Source organism: Leishmania panamensis (genome assembly GCF_000755165.1).
Source record: "Leishmania panamensis strain MHOM/PA/94/PSC-1 chromosome 34 sequence".
In the NCBI taxonomy this organism is placed as follows: domain Eukaryota; phylum Euglenozoa; class Kinetoplastea; order Trypanosomatida; family Trypanosomatidae; genus Leishmania; species Leishmania panamensis.
The window spans coordinates 1,752,168-1,764,581 of record NC_025881.1 but is presented as its reverse complement, the minus strand read 5'-3'; the positions used below and the strand labels follow the sequence as shown (position 1 = coordinate 1,764,581).

At 56.0% G+C, this 12,414-nt stretch overlaps 3 protein-coding genes across 3 annotated transcripts, besides 1 other annotated feature; all 3 read right to left on the bottom strand.

The window, feature by feature from the left end:
- Positions 1 to 1,478: 1,478 nt before the first annotated feature.
- Positions 1,479 to 2,004: a repeat region.
- Positions 2,005 to 3,247: 1,243 nt separating this feature from the next.
- LPMP_344780 (hypothetical protein) lies at positions 3,248 to 3,862 on the bottom strand (the record flags this gene model as incomplete). The annotated part of the gene is made up of 1 exon (XM_010704595.1): positions 3,248 to 3,862. The coding sequence occupies one exon, from the start codon at positions 3,860 to 3,862 to the stop codon at positions 3,248 to 3,250; it is 615 nt and encodes a 204-aa protein (XP_010702897.1).
- Positions 3,863 to 4,822: 960 nt separating this feature from the next.
- Positions 4,823 to 6,985, bottom strand: LPMP_344770 (tubulin tyrosine ligase, putative; the record flags this gene model as incomplete). Its single annotated transcript, XM_010704594.1, has 1 exon — positions 4,823 to 6,985. One exon carries the CDS (start codon positions 6,983 to 6,985, stop codon positions 4,823 to 4,825), a length of 2,163 nt encoding a protein of 720 aa, XP_010702896.1.
- A 1,918-nt stretch (positions 6,986 to 8,903) lies between these two features.
- Positions 8,904 to 11,654, bottom strand: LPMP_344760 (DNA replication licensing factor MCM9, putative; the record flags this gene model as incomplete). The annotated part of the gene is made up of 1 exon (XM_010704593.1): positions 8,904 to 11,654. The coding sequence occupies one exon, from the start codon at positions 11,652 to 11,654 to the stop codon at positions 8,904 to 8,906; it is 2,751 nt and encodes a 916-aa protein (XP_010702895.1).
- Between the last annotated feature and the right edge of the window lie 760 nt (positions 11,655 to 12,414).

The window sequence follows — 12,414 nt, the reverse complement described above, 5'->3', positions numbered from 1 at the left end:
TGTGTTTCTTGGTTTTTGCTCTGTACTGTCTATGGGGCTCCTTTTTTTTACCTCCCTATCCCCTTCCTCGCCAGGAGCGCACAGAGTGCGCGTACGCCTCTTCCTACTCTAGCAGCACCGTGCAACCGTAAAACCCGGCACACGAGAAGGAAAAAGTCACCAACGCTCTTCGGACGTGTGTATGATTGTGCGTATCAAAGTGTACGCGTTTCGTGTGCTGTGTGCCCGAGGGATTAAGCCTAGGCAGGGGGCGAGCGCTGTGGCGAGAAACGAGGAGGGAGTCAGGGGAAAGTTGTGGTGGGTAGAGGGGATGGAAGAGAGGAAAGGAGGAGACGTCGTCTCGAAGAACACTAAAGGAGTCTGGAGAAAGATGCTTTGCTTGTACGCCAAGAAAGGGAGTAGGGTACTGCGAACGATACTTGTCCCCCCACACACACATACACCCGCGAAGTTCTCCCCTACTCACAAATACACTGACGTGGGTGAAGCAGCGCAATCAGCACAAGATAAAAGAGCAAGCAAAACCCTAAAGCCAGACCCCGTCGTTCTCGGGCGTGATCAAGCGCGTGAACGTGAACGCCTGCGTGTGCCGAGGTCAGCCCACAACAGTTGAAGAGGACGCGAATGAGATAGAGAGAAGAAGGGGCTAGATAGAAGAGTGAGAAAGGGAGGAGGACGGGGGAGGGAAAGAGGAGAGAGACCAGAAAACAGCGAAAAGGGTAGGAAGCAACTAATGGTCGTGAAACGAAACCAAGAGAATAGAAAATGTGTCAGGTGAGTGAGTGAAAAAGGGTGGGGGTGGGGACAGAGAGAGAGGAAGGAGGAAGGGCGGGGAATCAAATTGGCAAGGGAGCAAAGACAAGGGAGCTACAAAAAAAAGTGAAATGACAAGGGTCAGAGACTTAAGATTGAAAAAGGGAGTGAAAAGCGAGGAGGTGGAGCATAGAGCTTTGGTGCGTGGGTGCGCGATCGTGTTGCGGATGCAGAACGCGGAGTAGTACGAGTGGAAGGCAGATGCGTGTATATGAATTGGGGTGTCGTGACGTTGATGAGTGGCAGAAAAAGGCAAAGACGTGCAGTGGAGAGGAGATACCGGAATTGAATCGACTATGCCTTAGGGAGAGCAGCAGCAGTAAGAAGCCATCGCTTTACTAAGAAGGCGAAAGAGCAAGAAAGGTGGATTTCCGTGAAGCGCCACAGCATGGCCACCCGTTAAGTGGAGTAGGTCCGTTCATAGAAGATAGGGATTACGCGAAGAAAAGTCATGCAGCAACCTCTCCCCTCCTCACATCGCCCCTACTCCCATGACGCATAGCCCCTCCTCCGCGATGAGGGGATCCCTTAAGATATTTTCTTCCTGCAAGGCCTTTTCCGCAAGATAGAGACGCGTACACAACGAATTCACAAGAGACGAAAAAATCAGGATAACAAAGTAGGTGTCGGAGAGTGTGCAAGAATGCTCTCCTTCCTCTCCACGTGCCCATTCTCTGTCATAGAGCCTCACTTCAACTCCACTCGACCCTCCGACCTGCCACAGGCCCATCACCTGGGGCGAGGCAGCCGAAGACACGCACTGCAGCACTGCGCCGACTCCGACATCAGGGCACGGTTCCTCCCACTCCGCAGGTCGGTCCTCACAGCCGCTCCCAACGCGCCGGCAGTCACCTGGCGAGTCCCTCCAGGCGGCTCCGGCTCCCACACCAGTCCGAAGTGAGGGCAGGGTGGCATGTGCTTGAGTCATGGTGACACTCTGCCAATCGTATGGATGGCACAGGCGTGCTCACCGTCGCAGGCCGCTCCGACGCCGCGCCATCCACGACCCGACCGCCGGCATCCGTAGCGGTGCATCGCTCTCACCTCGCTACATTGTGGGCACCTGGCCCCGTCAGCGCCAGAAGCGGTTTGGCATGGACAGATGATAGGGGGGCTCTGCTTGGCTTCCCCACACAAAGTGGGTCCTAGGTCCTGAATACCAGGCACTGAGGGGGTCCCCCAGCCATCAGGAAGGCAGCAGAGGAAAACTTGAGGTGCGCTCACGCACGCAGACAAAGCAGCAGACACTGCACGGCCTTCGCAACAGTAACATATCAAGATAACCATCGACAAGAAACACACACAAACACAAAAACTCGCCCACACTGATCCGCGCCAAGGAATACACGCGGCCGAGCGACGAGTCCAAAAGGAAATAACTAAAGACTTGACGAATTATTTTTCTTTGAAGCGAAACAACGAGACAGGGCTCCTTTGGGGGACGTGCGCAGGCGATAAAGAGCTTCATCGGCAAGACTGAGGTATGCGGACGAACCCGCTGGAGCGAACAATGGCGGCTGAGCACCTCCAGGCACACACAGGTGTACGTAAAGGACAGAGAAGCAGAGACAAGGGTAACGTGCAGCCGTTGAACATCGATTCGGCTACAGGCACATTCACATGCCCCGCAGGAGACACCCAAACACGAGAGAGAAAAGGCGCAAAGGTGCATGGGTAGTGACACACATGCGCACGCAATGCACAAGTGCACCTCAAGCGACGATACTCCGCCATCTCATCCCCTTTTTAACGTCCATAGCAAACACGAGCAACACGCACTTTCCGCACTCTGTCCCCACCCCGCCACTCATTCCCTCCTTCCGTCCCGCACCTCTCTCTCTGTGGCAAAGATGACGGAGCCGCCGCCGCCCCTCCCCCTTCGCAGAGGCACACATGCACACACCTTTTATTCCTTTTAGGAAGACAATGTCGTGGGCCTCAGATGGTACACCATCAGTTTACCTCTGCGGCACACCCGTGCCAAAGCACGCGTTTGCGTGAGAATGTGAAATGAGAAAAAAGACACAGACAGCGACACCCATGCGGATATCAAAAACAAACAGATCATACGCCGACTCACGCGTCGTCTGGTGCCTGCCAGTCGCCATGGTCCTTGAATGGAGTCACAGTGAGTTACTCATAGTGTCAACAAAAGTACCTCACGCGCATGAGCTCGGACATCGGTGGACAACAAGGATGGCTCGGCACCGCCGCCACCGTCTCACAACCCACTCATAACAACAACCGAGAAGAGAGCAAAACAGCTCATTAGCCTACAATGAGGAGGGAAGCAGCTGACACACACATCCGTACGCTTGTGTGAGCATGGCGAACATGAGAAAAAAGGGAGAAGGTGCGAGTTACATGTGCAACCCTCTTCCTATTCCCCCACCCCCTTCCTTGCACACGCGAGCACGGACTGCGTGGGTAGCGCTCACCAGCACTTTGCCTTGCTCAAGTCGCCTTTCAGGACAACGTGACCGCGGTTCAAGCCGCTCTCGGCCGGCACCTCCTCCTTGAGATTCACCTCCTTGACCTTTCGGGAGCCGTTGGTTTTAAAGAAAAGGCTCAGCTTACGATCAAGATCCTCGATAGACGTGGCCGATTCCGACTCGAACTGCGGCTTCTCCTGCTGGTGTTGCTGTTTCGGTAAGCCCTTCAGGTTCTCCACCACCTTAAAGCCCTGGTCCTTCGCGGACTGCTTCTGGCGCTCACTAACCTTGGCATGAGTCTGGGTGCGCTGGCCCTCCTCCTTGGCCTGCCGGCGACCACGGATGCTATCGAGTGTCTGCGGCGTCACTGTCTTGCTGTCAGTAATCATACCAGACGGGTTTCGGGCCACCTCACACGCGATAAGCTGCTCAGTGGCCAGGTCCAGCACGTCGTCCGTGTACTTCTGCGACGGACGCTGCGATCTCTTGGAGCGCGGCTTGCGAGCGGGTACGATCGAGTCGCTGCCAATCTCTGATGTGCTGATGTTCTGGAAGATGAACATCATGATGAAGACGCCAGCCAGGGCCATGCCGATTGGGATGAGGTAGTCCAGCATGATGATGACTGGAGAGTGCTGGGAAGGGGGAGAGAAAAGATAAGCAACAGTAAACACCGAAAGCGAAGTCTCTGGCAAGGGCCCTTTAGCAAACCACTGCAGTAGAAGAAACCGAAAAGGAAGACAAGCGCAATGTGCGTTGGACCCGATGGAGAGCGATATAAACTAAAGCAATAAATCGATGTGCAAAGAGAGGGAGGCGGAGGGGGAGTGGAGGGGGGGAGGGGCAAAATGCAGGGGAGGGTGTAGATAGCAAAGACGTGGGCGCACATGCGACGACAAGATGCGCGTCGAAGGGCTGAGAAACAATCAAGCTCCGTAGGCCGTAAACGCCAAAAGTGGCGGGGAGTGCGAAACCTCTTCACACAGAAACTGGGAGAGGTAGTGTAGGGGATTGAGAGGTTGTAATACAGAGAGACTATTGACATGGTCGTATGGTCTGATAGAGCGCCCACACAAGTCACGAAGGAGAAAAAAAATAGGATCAACTATTCATGACAGTATTCACACCCGCAGAGGTGCGTCGCCATCACATCAATCTACGTGCACCAGATCAAGGAGAAGAGGAGCGAGACCACCCACCCTCCTCTATATTCACAGAAAGGCGGCCAGGAAGAGGAAGTACAATGGCAACACCCAAGCAAACCGTATTTACCCAGGCGTGAAACAAAGAGACAGCCGCCGCTCTCTCACAAGCATCTTTAATTAGTCGACGGTACTGCCCTTGCAGTGGCGGCGTTGCGTGGTAGTGTAGGTTGCCCTCCGTTGCGAGCAGCTTACGCACCTCGTCACTGAATGAGTGTCCAGAGTAAAATGCCCTCGAACAGAGCACACACACATCCGGCTCGCTCCTCCCCGCACGTCTCACTCACTCCACACCCTTCCATTGGATGCCTCTTCTCAGAGTTCGGCTCACAATGCAGCCGCACCTCCTCGGTGACAGCGTGTATCCTTTCCGCATTACTCGAAGAGCCGCTGATGCGGCGGCAGCTGCGACCTCATCACCGCCGCCGACGCCAGCAGGTAGTTGCTGCGACGAACACCATGCGAGAAGTACGGAAGGTATCGCTCAACGGTGTGCCCAACGGGGTAGACACATCGAAAGCCGCCGGCACACTGCAGCTCCTCCTCATACTCGCGTAGCATGAGCAACTCAGCCTTCGATAGGAGCGAGTCCTCGTTTCTCGGGTCGTTGAAGGTGGTTAGCAGCGGCCGCTCCAGAATGCGAAGGCTCGGAAAAGGATGCTTGCCAAATTTGTACGTGCGCTCCCCTGCCTGCCGTTGAATGCCGCGTGGCACGTAGGTGCCCTCCGCATTGTCGGGGTCCAGCTGACTATCCCGACGATACGGAATGACACGCACCAGCGTCAATAGATGGGCTAGCATGCGGGACTTCACGGCCTTGTCAAGAGAGCTGGCTGTCGCCAACGATGGCATGATGTTAACCTCCAGCAGTCGCACCTTGAGGTTGGTGTCCGCCATCAAGTCCAGCCCAAACAGCTCGAAGCAGTTGCGTCCGCTGGAATCAGCGCAGTTGCGAGTCACCTCCTCCACGACACTGTGTTCAATACTGAGGAATGTCTTTATCACTACATCCTCGCACTCTGACTGAATGCGGTACCACGCATCCAGCCCCAGCGGGTGGTGGGACGCCAAGTGCCGCTTGAAGTCGGAGAGGCACCACTTGATGTCAAGTGGATCATCACTATCGTAATCCTTACCGTTGCTTTCCTTGCTCAGCTCCGCTGTCTTGTTAACGGAGTAGTTGGTAAGGTGCACGTGAATGTTATCGAGGTCCTGGTCGGGTCCTCGGTACTTTTTTGCCGCAAATCGCACGAGACCCTCATCGAAGAGGTAGATCCGCAATGGGTCGAACGAGGTGACGACGCAGTAGAGCCGTAGGTCAAACTTCCGGCCATAGATGAGCAAAGGGTTGCCAATGTACCTCTGGCACACCATCTCCTTTTCGCGGCCCACCCCCCGCGGCATGGGGGGCACGCCCTTGAACAGATGAATCCCTCGTCCACAGCTCGACGCGCCGGGCTTGACAATGTAGATCAGCGGCTTCTCTGGGGTGCCGGGGTTCATCTCCGCATCGCGGCGCAGCTCCGCTTCGTCTTGCGGAATTAGGAAGGACTTTGGCACAATGTCAAAGGCGTCGTCGCTGAAGAAGCGCTGCATGCGGCGAATGTTGCTGGCCAGCCGATCCTTTCGCCCCACACCCCACGTGCCGGGGAAGTGGTTCACCTTCTGGTACGCGTTCAGCGAGGACAGGGTGTAGACGGTGGCCCGCTTGGCCCACAATATGTTGAAGTCTTTGTTGGAGTCCGTGTATCTGAGTCCGCCCGCCTCAAAGGCCTTGATGACAGCGCTGAAGGCGACAGCGCCGGGGCCAATCTTGTATAATCCCATTCGGTTCAGGTTGTTCTCGCGCACAGACACAAAGGAGAGGGAGACATTGGTGCGGTCGTCGGGGTGCAGATCGTCGTTAATTTTCTTTGGTAGACCTCGCCAATCCGTCGAGTCACGAGATGAATGCACGTACGACGTCGGGAAGAAAAAGCTCGCAGCGGAGGAGGGGTAGATAGGCACCACCACCGTAAGCAGCTTCCGCTTTACAGCGATCTGCATCGCAGCGTTCTCTTCGTCTTCTTCAGACCCTTGAACGGTCGAGGAGGTTGTGGTGCAGCTGGAGTACGTCGTCACGGAGCTGGCGACACGGCTAAGAGCGACCGTGCTTGCGTCGCTCTTGACTATGGTGCGCGATGATGACCGAGAGCGCGCCGCCGTCCCCGCGGGCACGTAGCGCGGGTCCGAAAAGTCCTTTCCTGTCGGGTCTGTCACATACTTGCCCACGACAATAGGAGGGTAGTCGCTCGCCCAGTAGGTGCGCTTGCGCGTCATCTTATCTGTGTCCTCGTTGCCTTGCTGTGCGTCCCACCAGAGACTCTGCGGATAGAGAGATGGCGTCGATGACGGCGCCGGCGCAACCAAGCCACGGGTCATGGCAGGCAAAGCGCGTGTCTGTCGCACCACACGGACCGGCTTGCGAGTCACGGTTGCGACAGAGGGCAACTTGAAGGTATCCGGCAGCGCCGGAAACGCGTTTGCCGACGCGCTCATCGTAGCAGAGAGCTGCCGGATAAAGGCGGCTTTGCTTTTCAGTTTCGTGGCGGCGATACCTAGCGAAGTGTTTCTTGTTATGGGGTGTCCTTCCCCTTTTAACTCCCTCTTTGTTATGTATGCGAGGCGCTTCCGGCGGGTGGGTGGCGTAGGACGGTGCGGTGGTTAAAGTCTTTAAAAGACACAGGACATACAACTAAAAAGAAAAAATCTCCAAAGGAATGTCGTAGAGACGCCAACTGCAGCTTCACATAAGAACGTACGTGAGAGGCCCAACAGAGCGGAATGCAAAGAGGAGTGACTAACCTTCTAAGTCGATGGTGGTCACACAGGGGGAGTAACGGTGTAGGTTCCAGCCAGTCAGCAGTTTTCTTGTTTCAGCCTCTAGACTCTCTTCCTCCTCTGCACCCTCTAGCAGTCCTGGGTTGCGTGCACACAAGCAAAGGAGACGAAAAGATCATTAAACCAATTTTGTAAGGCAGTCGTACATGTGGACAAGGAGAAACAAAAATACTCGACACTGCGAAGAATACAAAAACTCACCACAATGGAGACACACGAACGGAGTAGAGAAGAACAAGAATGAAAGTAGCAACTTTCTTAACTAGGCACGTCGAGCGCTACATGCAAGACTGAGCCGCTTCGTTTCCCCGCTTCTCGGATTTGGTGTGCCTCGTTTGGGTTGTATTTTCCTTCGTGCTCTACTCCTTTCTCTAAATTAGAGCGGCCCTAGCACGCTCAGCCAAAAGAATCTAGCGAGACTTTTTTTTTGAGGCGGAAGCGGAAGAGACGGACAACAACACACCCGCACCCACACACACACACACAAGTCAACGCGCACGCACGCACGCCAAAGAACAAGAAAAACAGAACGAGGAAACGCGCAGCGGGCAGAGAAAAAAGGAGGTCGCACAGAGTGTAGAAGAAGAAGCAAAAGAGGGGGAGGGGGCCGAAGTCGATTGCTCTACGACTTTCTCCCTCTCTCAGTCCACGCTCTACGATTCTGCGGGGGCTGCAGGTATTACAAGGCGAAAGGCTCACTGCACGAGGCGTAGCACTCAGCAAACAAATACACACGGCAGTAAAGTTACAAGAGAGGTGAGGAGGACAAAAATTCAAGAAAATAGATTAAGAAGAAAAGTGCTAAGCAAATATAGGCAACATGCAGTAACCTTATGGGAGCAGGTGTTGTAAAAACTCGTGATTGTCGCTTTGTTTGAGAGAGAAGCGCATGAGTGCGTGGGTGATTAGGTAGGCAGGGCAAGGAACGGCATCACAAGGGGAGATCGTAAGGAGACGGTAGTCGTCCCACCGAGGGTGGTGTAAAAGGGAGCAGAGGAGGGTATGTACGGAGAAGTGGGAGGGAAGAGAGGCGTACGCAACGAAACAGAGGAGAGAATGAGGGTTCACATATGGCCATTGGCGAGTACGTCTCTCGATGAGATCTGCGTCGATGGGGACCGATTCCACCTGGACAGCGACCTTATCAGTATTCCACAATGTACCAGCAAGACAGAGAACAAGAAATGCATGGGACATCGCGCTGCGCATCTCTTCGCTAATGAAAGACACATGTACCTCCCTCTTATGTAGTTCCATGTTGCACATGAGGCAGCCAAGTGCAGGAGCAAAAAGAATGCTCAGCCAGACGCCTGGCCTCACTGGCCATCGAGAAATATGTGGCGGAAAGTGGGCAGCTCTTGTTGCTCACGCTCAGGCTTGCGCACCCACAGGTGGCTCGCATACACAGCTCATTGCGACCGAGTTCAAAGTCGTTAGACGCGTTTTATCGCGGTGCACATGACTGTGTGTGTGTGCGCGCGCACATGCATGCAGTTTAATTTCTCCGGGAATAACTCGTTTAATCACCGGACGAATAGAGCAGGCAAGCACGATACGAAAAGAGCAAGTCCCATCATCAAGGATGAAATCGAAGACTACGCATTATGTCCTCAGCAGACCGTTTACGCGTACCGTTTGACCGGAGCGAGTACGGCGGTGAGCTCGTTTCAGGAATGGACAAGGACGGTGATGGCAGCGGACGAGCCGGCACTGGTTGCGAGAGCGGCGCGCTGGAGGGTGTAGATTGGTGGTCGCTATCCGTTAGCAGCACCTCATCCTCGGCTTCCTCTCTCGGCCTCTTCCCAGTCCACAACTCTGTGTACTCTGGTACCTTTTCCGCTTCGACGTGAGCGGGAAGAGGGCGTGACTGAGAGGCAGGCAATGCAGAGGGTACGCCGGGGACCGCCACGGCCGCAGCAACAGACACAGATTGACGCATGTGCTGAGAGCGCAACAGAGCCGCCACGGTTGTGGGCGACGAGTCAGCGGCCAGTTCAATACTGGAACCAGCATAGCGAGCAACGCTGTAGGCGGTGCCAGAGGTCCGCCCAACCTCCTCCGCCAGCCGCTCAGCGCTGGAGATGGCGACGAGAGTCTTGGCATGCAAGGAGGCTGAGAGAACCTTCCGCTGAGTCAGCAGTGAGCCGTTGGCCTCGTCGTCCTCGCTTACAACATTGCCGGTGGGCAAAGAGGAATTCCTGTACTGGGAAGCGTCAGTGATGCGCATCGCCCGCATGAAGGGAAGGTCCGCCAAAGCAATCTCTCCTTCACCTCTTGTCTCGGCACCATTAAAGGAGTCCGCTGACGGCAGCTGATAGTGAAAGATGACATCGATGATGGCGGACAGCACCGCATCCTGCTGAGCGAGGGACTCATGGTCGTCTGAGAGAAACACCTCGTCCAACTCACGCGAACTGCTGCACACCCCAGGTTCGACAGCGTCCAGCGGGCACTTGAGGCTATACGCGGTGCGCTCCATGAGAAACACTGCCATTGCAGCGTCCTCCAGCGTGCACACCGTCTGTAGGTGCAGCTTCGCATGCGCCTGTGCAAGTCGCACAAGGGATTCGAGGAACCGCACCGTCACCGGTACCGCGTCGTCCAGAGACGGACTGGCGCCGCGCTGCCGCTGTATCTCGTAGTAGCGGCCCAAGAGGTCAGCGGCCGAGTCGGAGAGAAGAGGACCGTCTGCAGCGCCGTACTGCGTGCGCACCCACCATAGGTACCGTGCCACCTCCTCCACCGTCAGCTCATCCTCTTCCAGCGACGTTTGTGCCCCAGTGTTTGCCCGCAGCATGTGCGACGCAATTCGCGCATCCACCTCCGGCTGCGGTGTGTCCCAAAGAAGAAAGATAAAGTCGAAGCGGCTCAGCAGTGGGCCGCCAACACCGATCTCTGTGCGGCCACCGCGGCGGGCAGGGGGATTGCAGGCTGACAAGACCGCGCAGGCTGTGCGCAGCTTCGTGACGAGGCCGCCCTTTGCCACAGAAATGGTCTGCTGCTCCATTGCCTCATGCAGTGAGGCACGATCAGCTGGAGAGACAGTGCGTAGCTCGTCAATGATGCAGGAGCCGCCATCACTCAACACCAAGGCGCCAGGCTCCAGCACCCACTCGCCATGCTCCTTTGCGGCTGCCACTGTAAGACCGGCGGAGGTGCTGCCCATGCCGGTCGTTGAGGTGCTGCGTGGCGCGATGGCCGCGGCAAAGCGCAATAGTTGCGTCTTACCAGTCGAGGGGTCGCCAACGTAGAGACAGTGAATTGTGTTGCGCACGTGCATGGAGGTCTTCCCCGTCGTCGACGTCCCGCCGAGGGCAGAGAGCAGCACTGCGAGGCGGGGTGCGAAAAGCCCCGAGAGATGTGGGCACACAGAACGCGTCAACGTCACGCCACGCTTGCGCTTGTTCTTGCAGAAGGAGGTGAAGAAGTGCTCCGGGTTGAACTTTGGCCGGTCCGTCTTACCATTGCGGCGACGCAGTCCCGGTGCACCGCTCGTTGTTGTAGCTGCCCCGCGGTACGCTTCCATTGGGAGTACGTTGATCGCCCAGATGGCCGGCTCGATGGTGGGTCTGCTAGATGGGAAAACATGCCGCCATTTAGGAAAGGCAAGCCCCACCACCTCTACGAACTGGCCCACCGAGCACTTCATGCTGAGCTCGTCATCCAGCGTGACAAGGACGCTCCGAGGCAGGCGGCCCGACTGGTTGGACCGCTGCTGCAGCCGGCACTCGGCGTAGTCCATCCAAACTTGGCTAATCACTTGCATCGGCTCGTGCTTGCAGGCTGGTTGCGAGCACTGTGTCTTGGTCTCCGTCGCGCGGTCGAAGGGGTTTGTGAATATCTCGATAGTATCACGGCATCGCGGGCACATTAACCGCGATGCGTACGGCACCACGCGCTTGGTTGACATGCGAATGATCGACCCGCAAAGCTGCACGAGTTGACCGCGAGCGGGCGGCACGGACGGCAGTCCTGTCATCACCACGGGCAGATGCGTAAGGCGAATGGAAATGCTGCTGCTAAGGATGTCCGTCTGCCCAGCTTCTTTGCACAGCGCCGCACACTCCACACGCAGCGCATCCATGACCGTTGTGGTCTGACCCAGCAGCGCACACCCCACCTCTGGACAGACATTAAGCAGCTTCATGCAGTCCACTTCTTGAATAAAAACAGAACGCCCGCCAGCTGCGGCTACTGCAGTGCTGCCGCTCGTCCGAGGCAAGACAGATGCGTTGGCGCCATCGTGGGTCAACAGAGGATGGGGTGGCTCGCTGTGATGCACGAAGAAGTAGCGAAGACGCTCCTTCATCGCATCCGTGATCTCCATCGGTGCTCCCAATGCGCGCTGTATGCCTACTTTAGGTGTTCCTCAACTCAATCCAGCTGCAGAATTCGCCTGTATGTGAGGACCAGGACAGACGGTGAGGAGAGCTGTGAGTCCCACGAGGGAGAGTGCCCCCTAAAAAAAAAAAACATATAAGCATAAACACAGGATGGGGAGGGGAGTTGACGCCACAAACGGGTGACATCAGTGCGAGAAAGAGGGAGGGGACGTCAACGACAGTGTGGAGTTGGAACGAGAGGAGTACGGTGGTTGGAGAGTGACAACTATATAGGTGCTGCATCACGCATTATACACCATAGCCCTCCCTTTCCAGCAGTACGGTATCCGCCGGAGTCTGGTGTCGATGGGGAGAGAGGTTAAAGCAGCAGTCGTATGTCAACCCGTCTCTCGTCGGTGTTGTCAGTGAGTTCCGTACAGCAACACAGACACACAATATCGAGGAGGGGGAGGAGGCCAAAAGGACGGGAAGTGCTGAAAAATTCGAAAAGAGGCGAAAGAGCAGATTCACAGGTGGCCATAGAGATCGAGGGAAGCCAAGTGTGGTAGGCGCATTAGAATTCCCTGTGCGCAAGTTCGACAGCCAAGCAGCTCTCAAGAAGATCAGAAGCAGAGACACACACGTGTGAATACCGTTGCAACCGGGGGTCGCGCACCGGGTGTCACAGGGGAGCCTGGTTGGCGACAGTGCGGCACGGCAGAAGGTCGTCAAGCTACAGTAAACGCAGCCAACTAAAGAAACAAC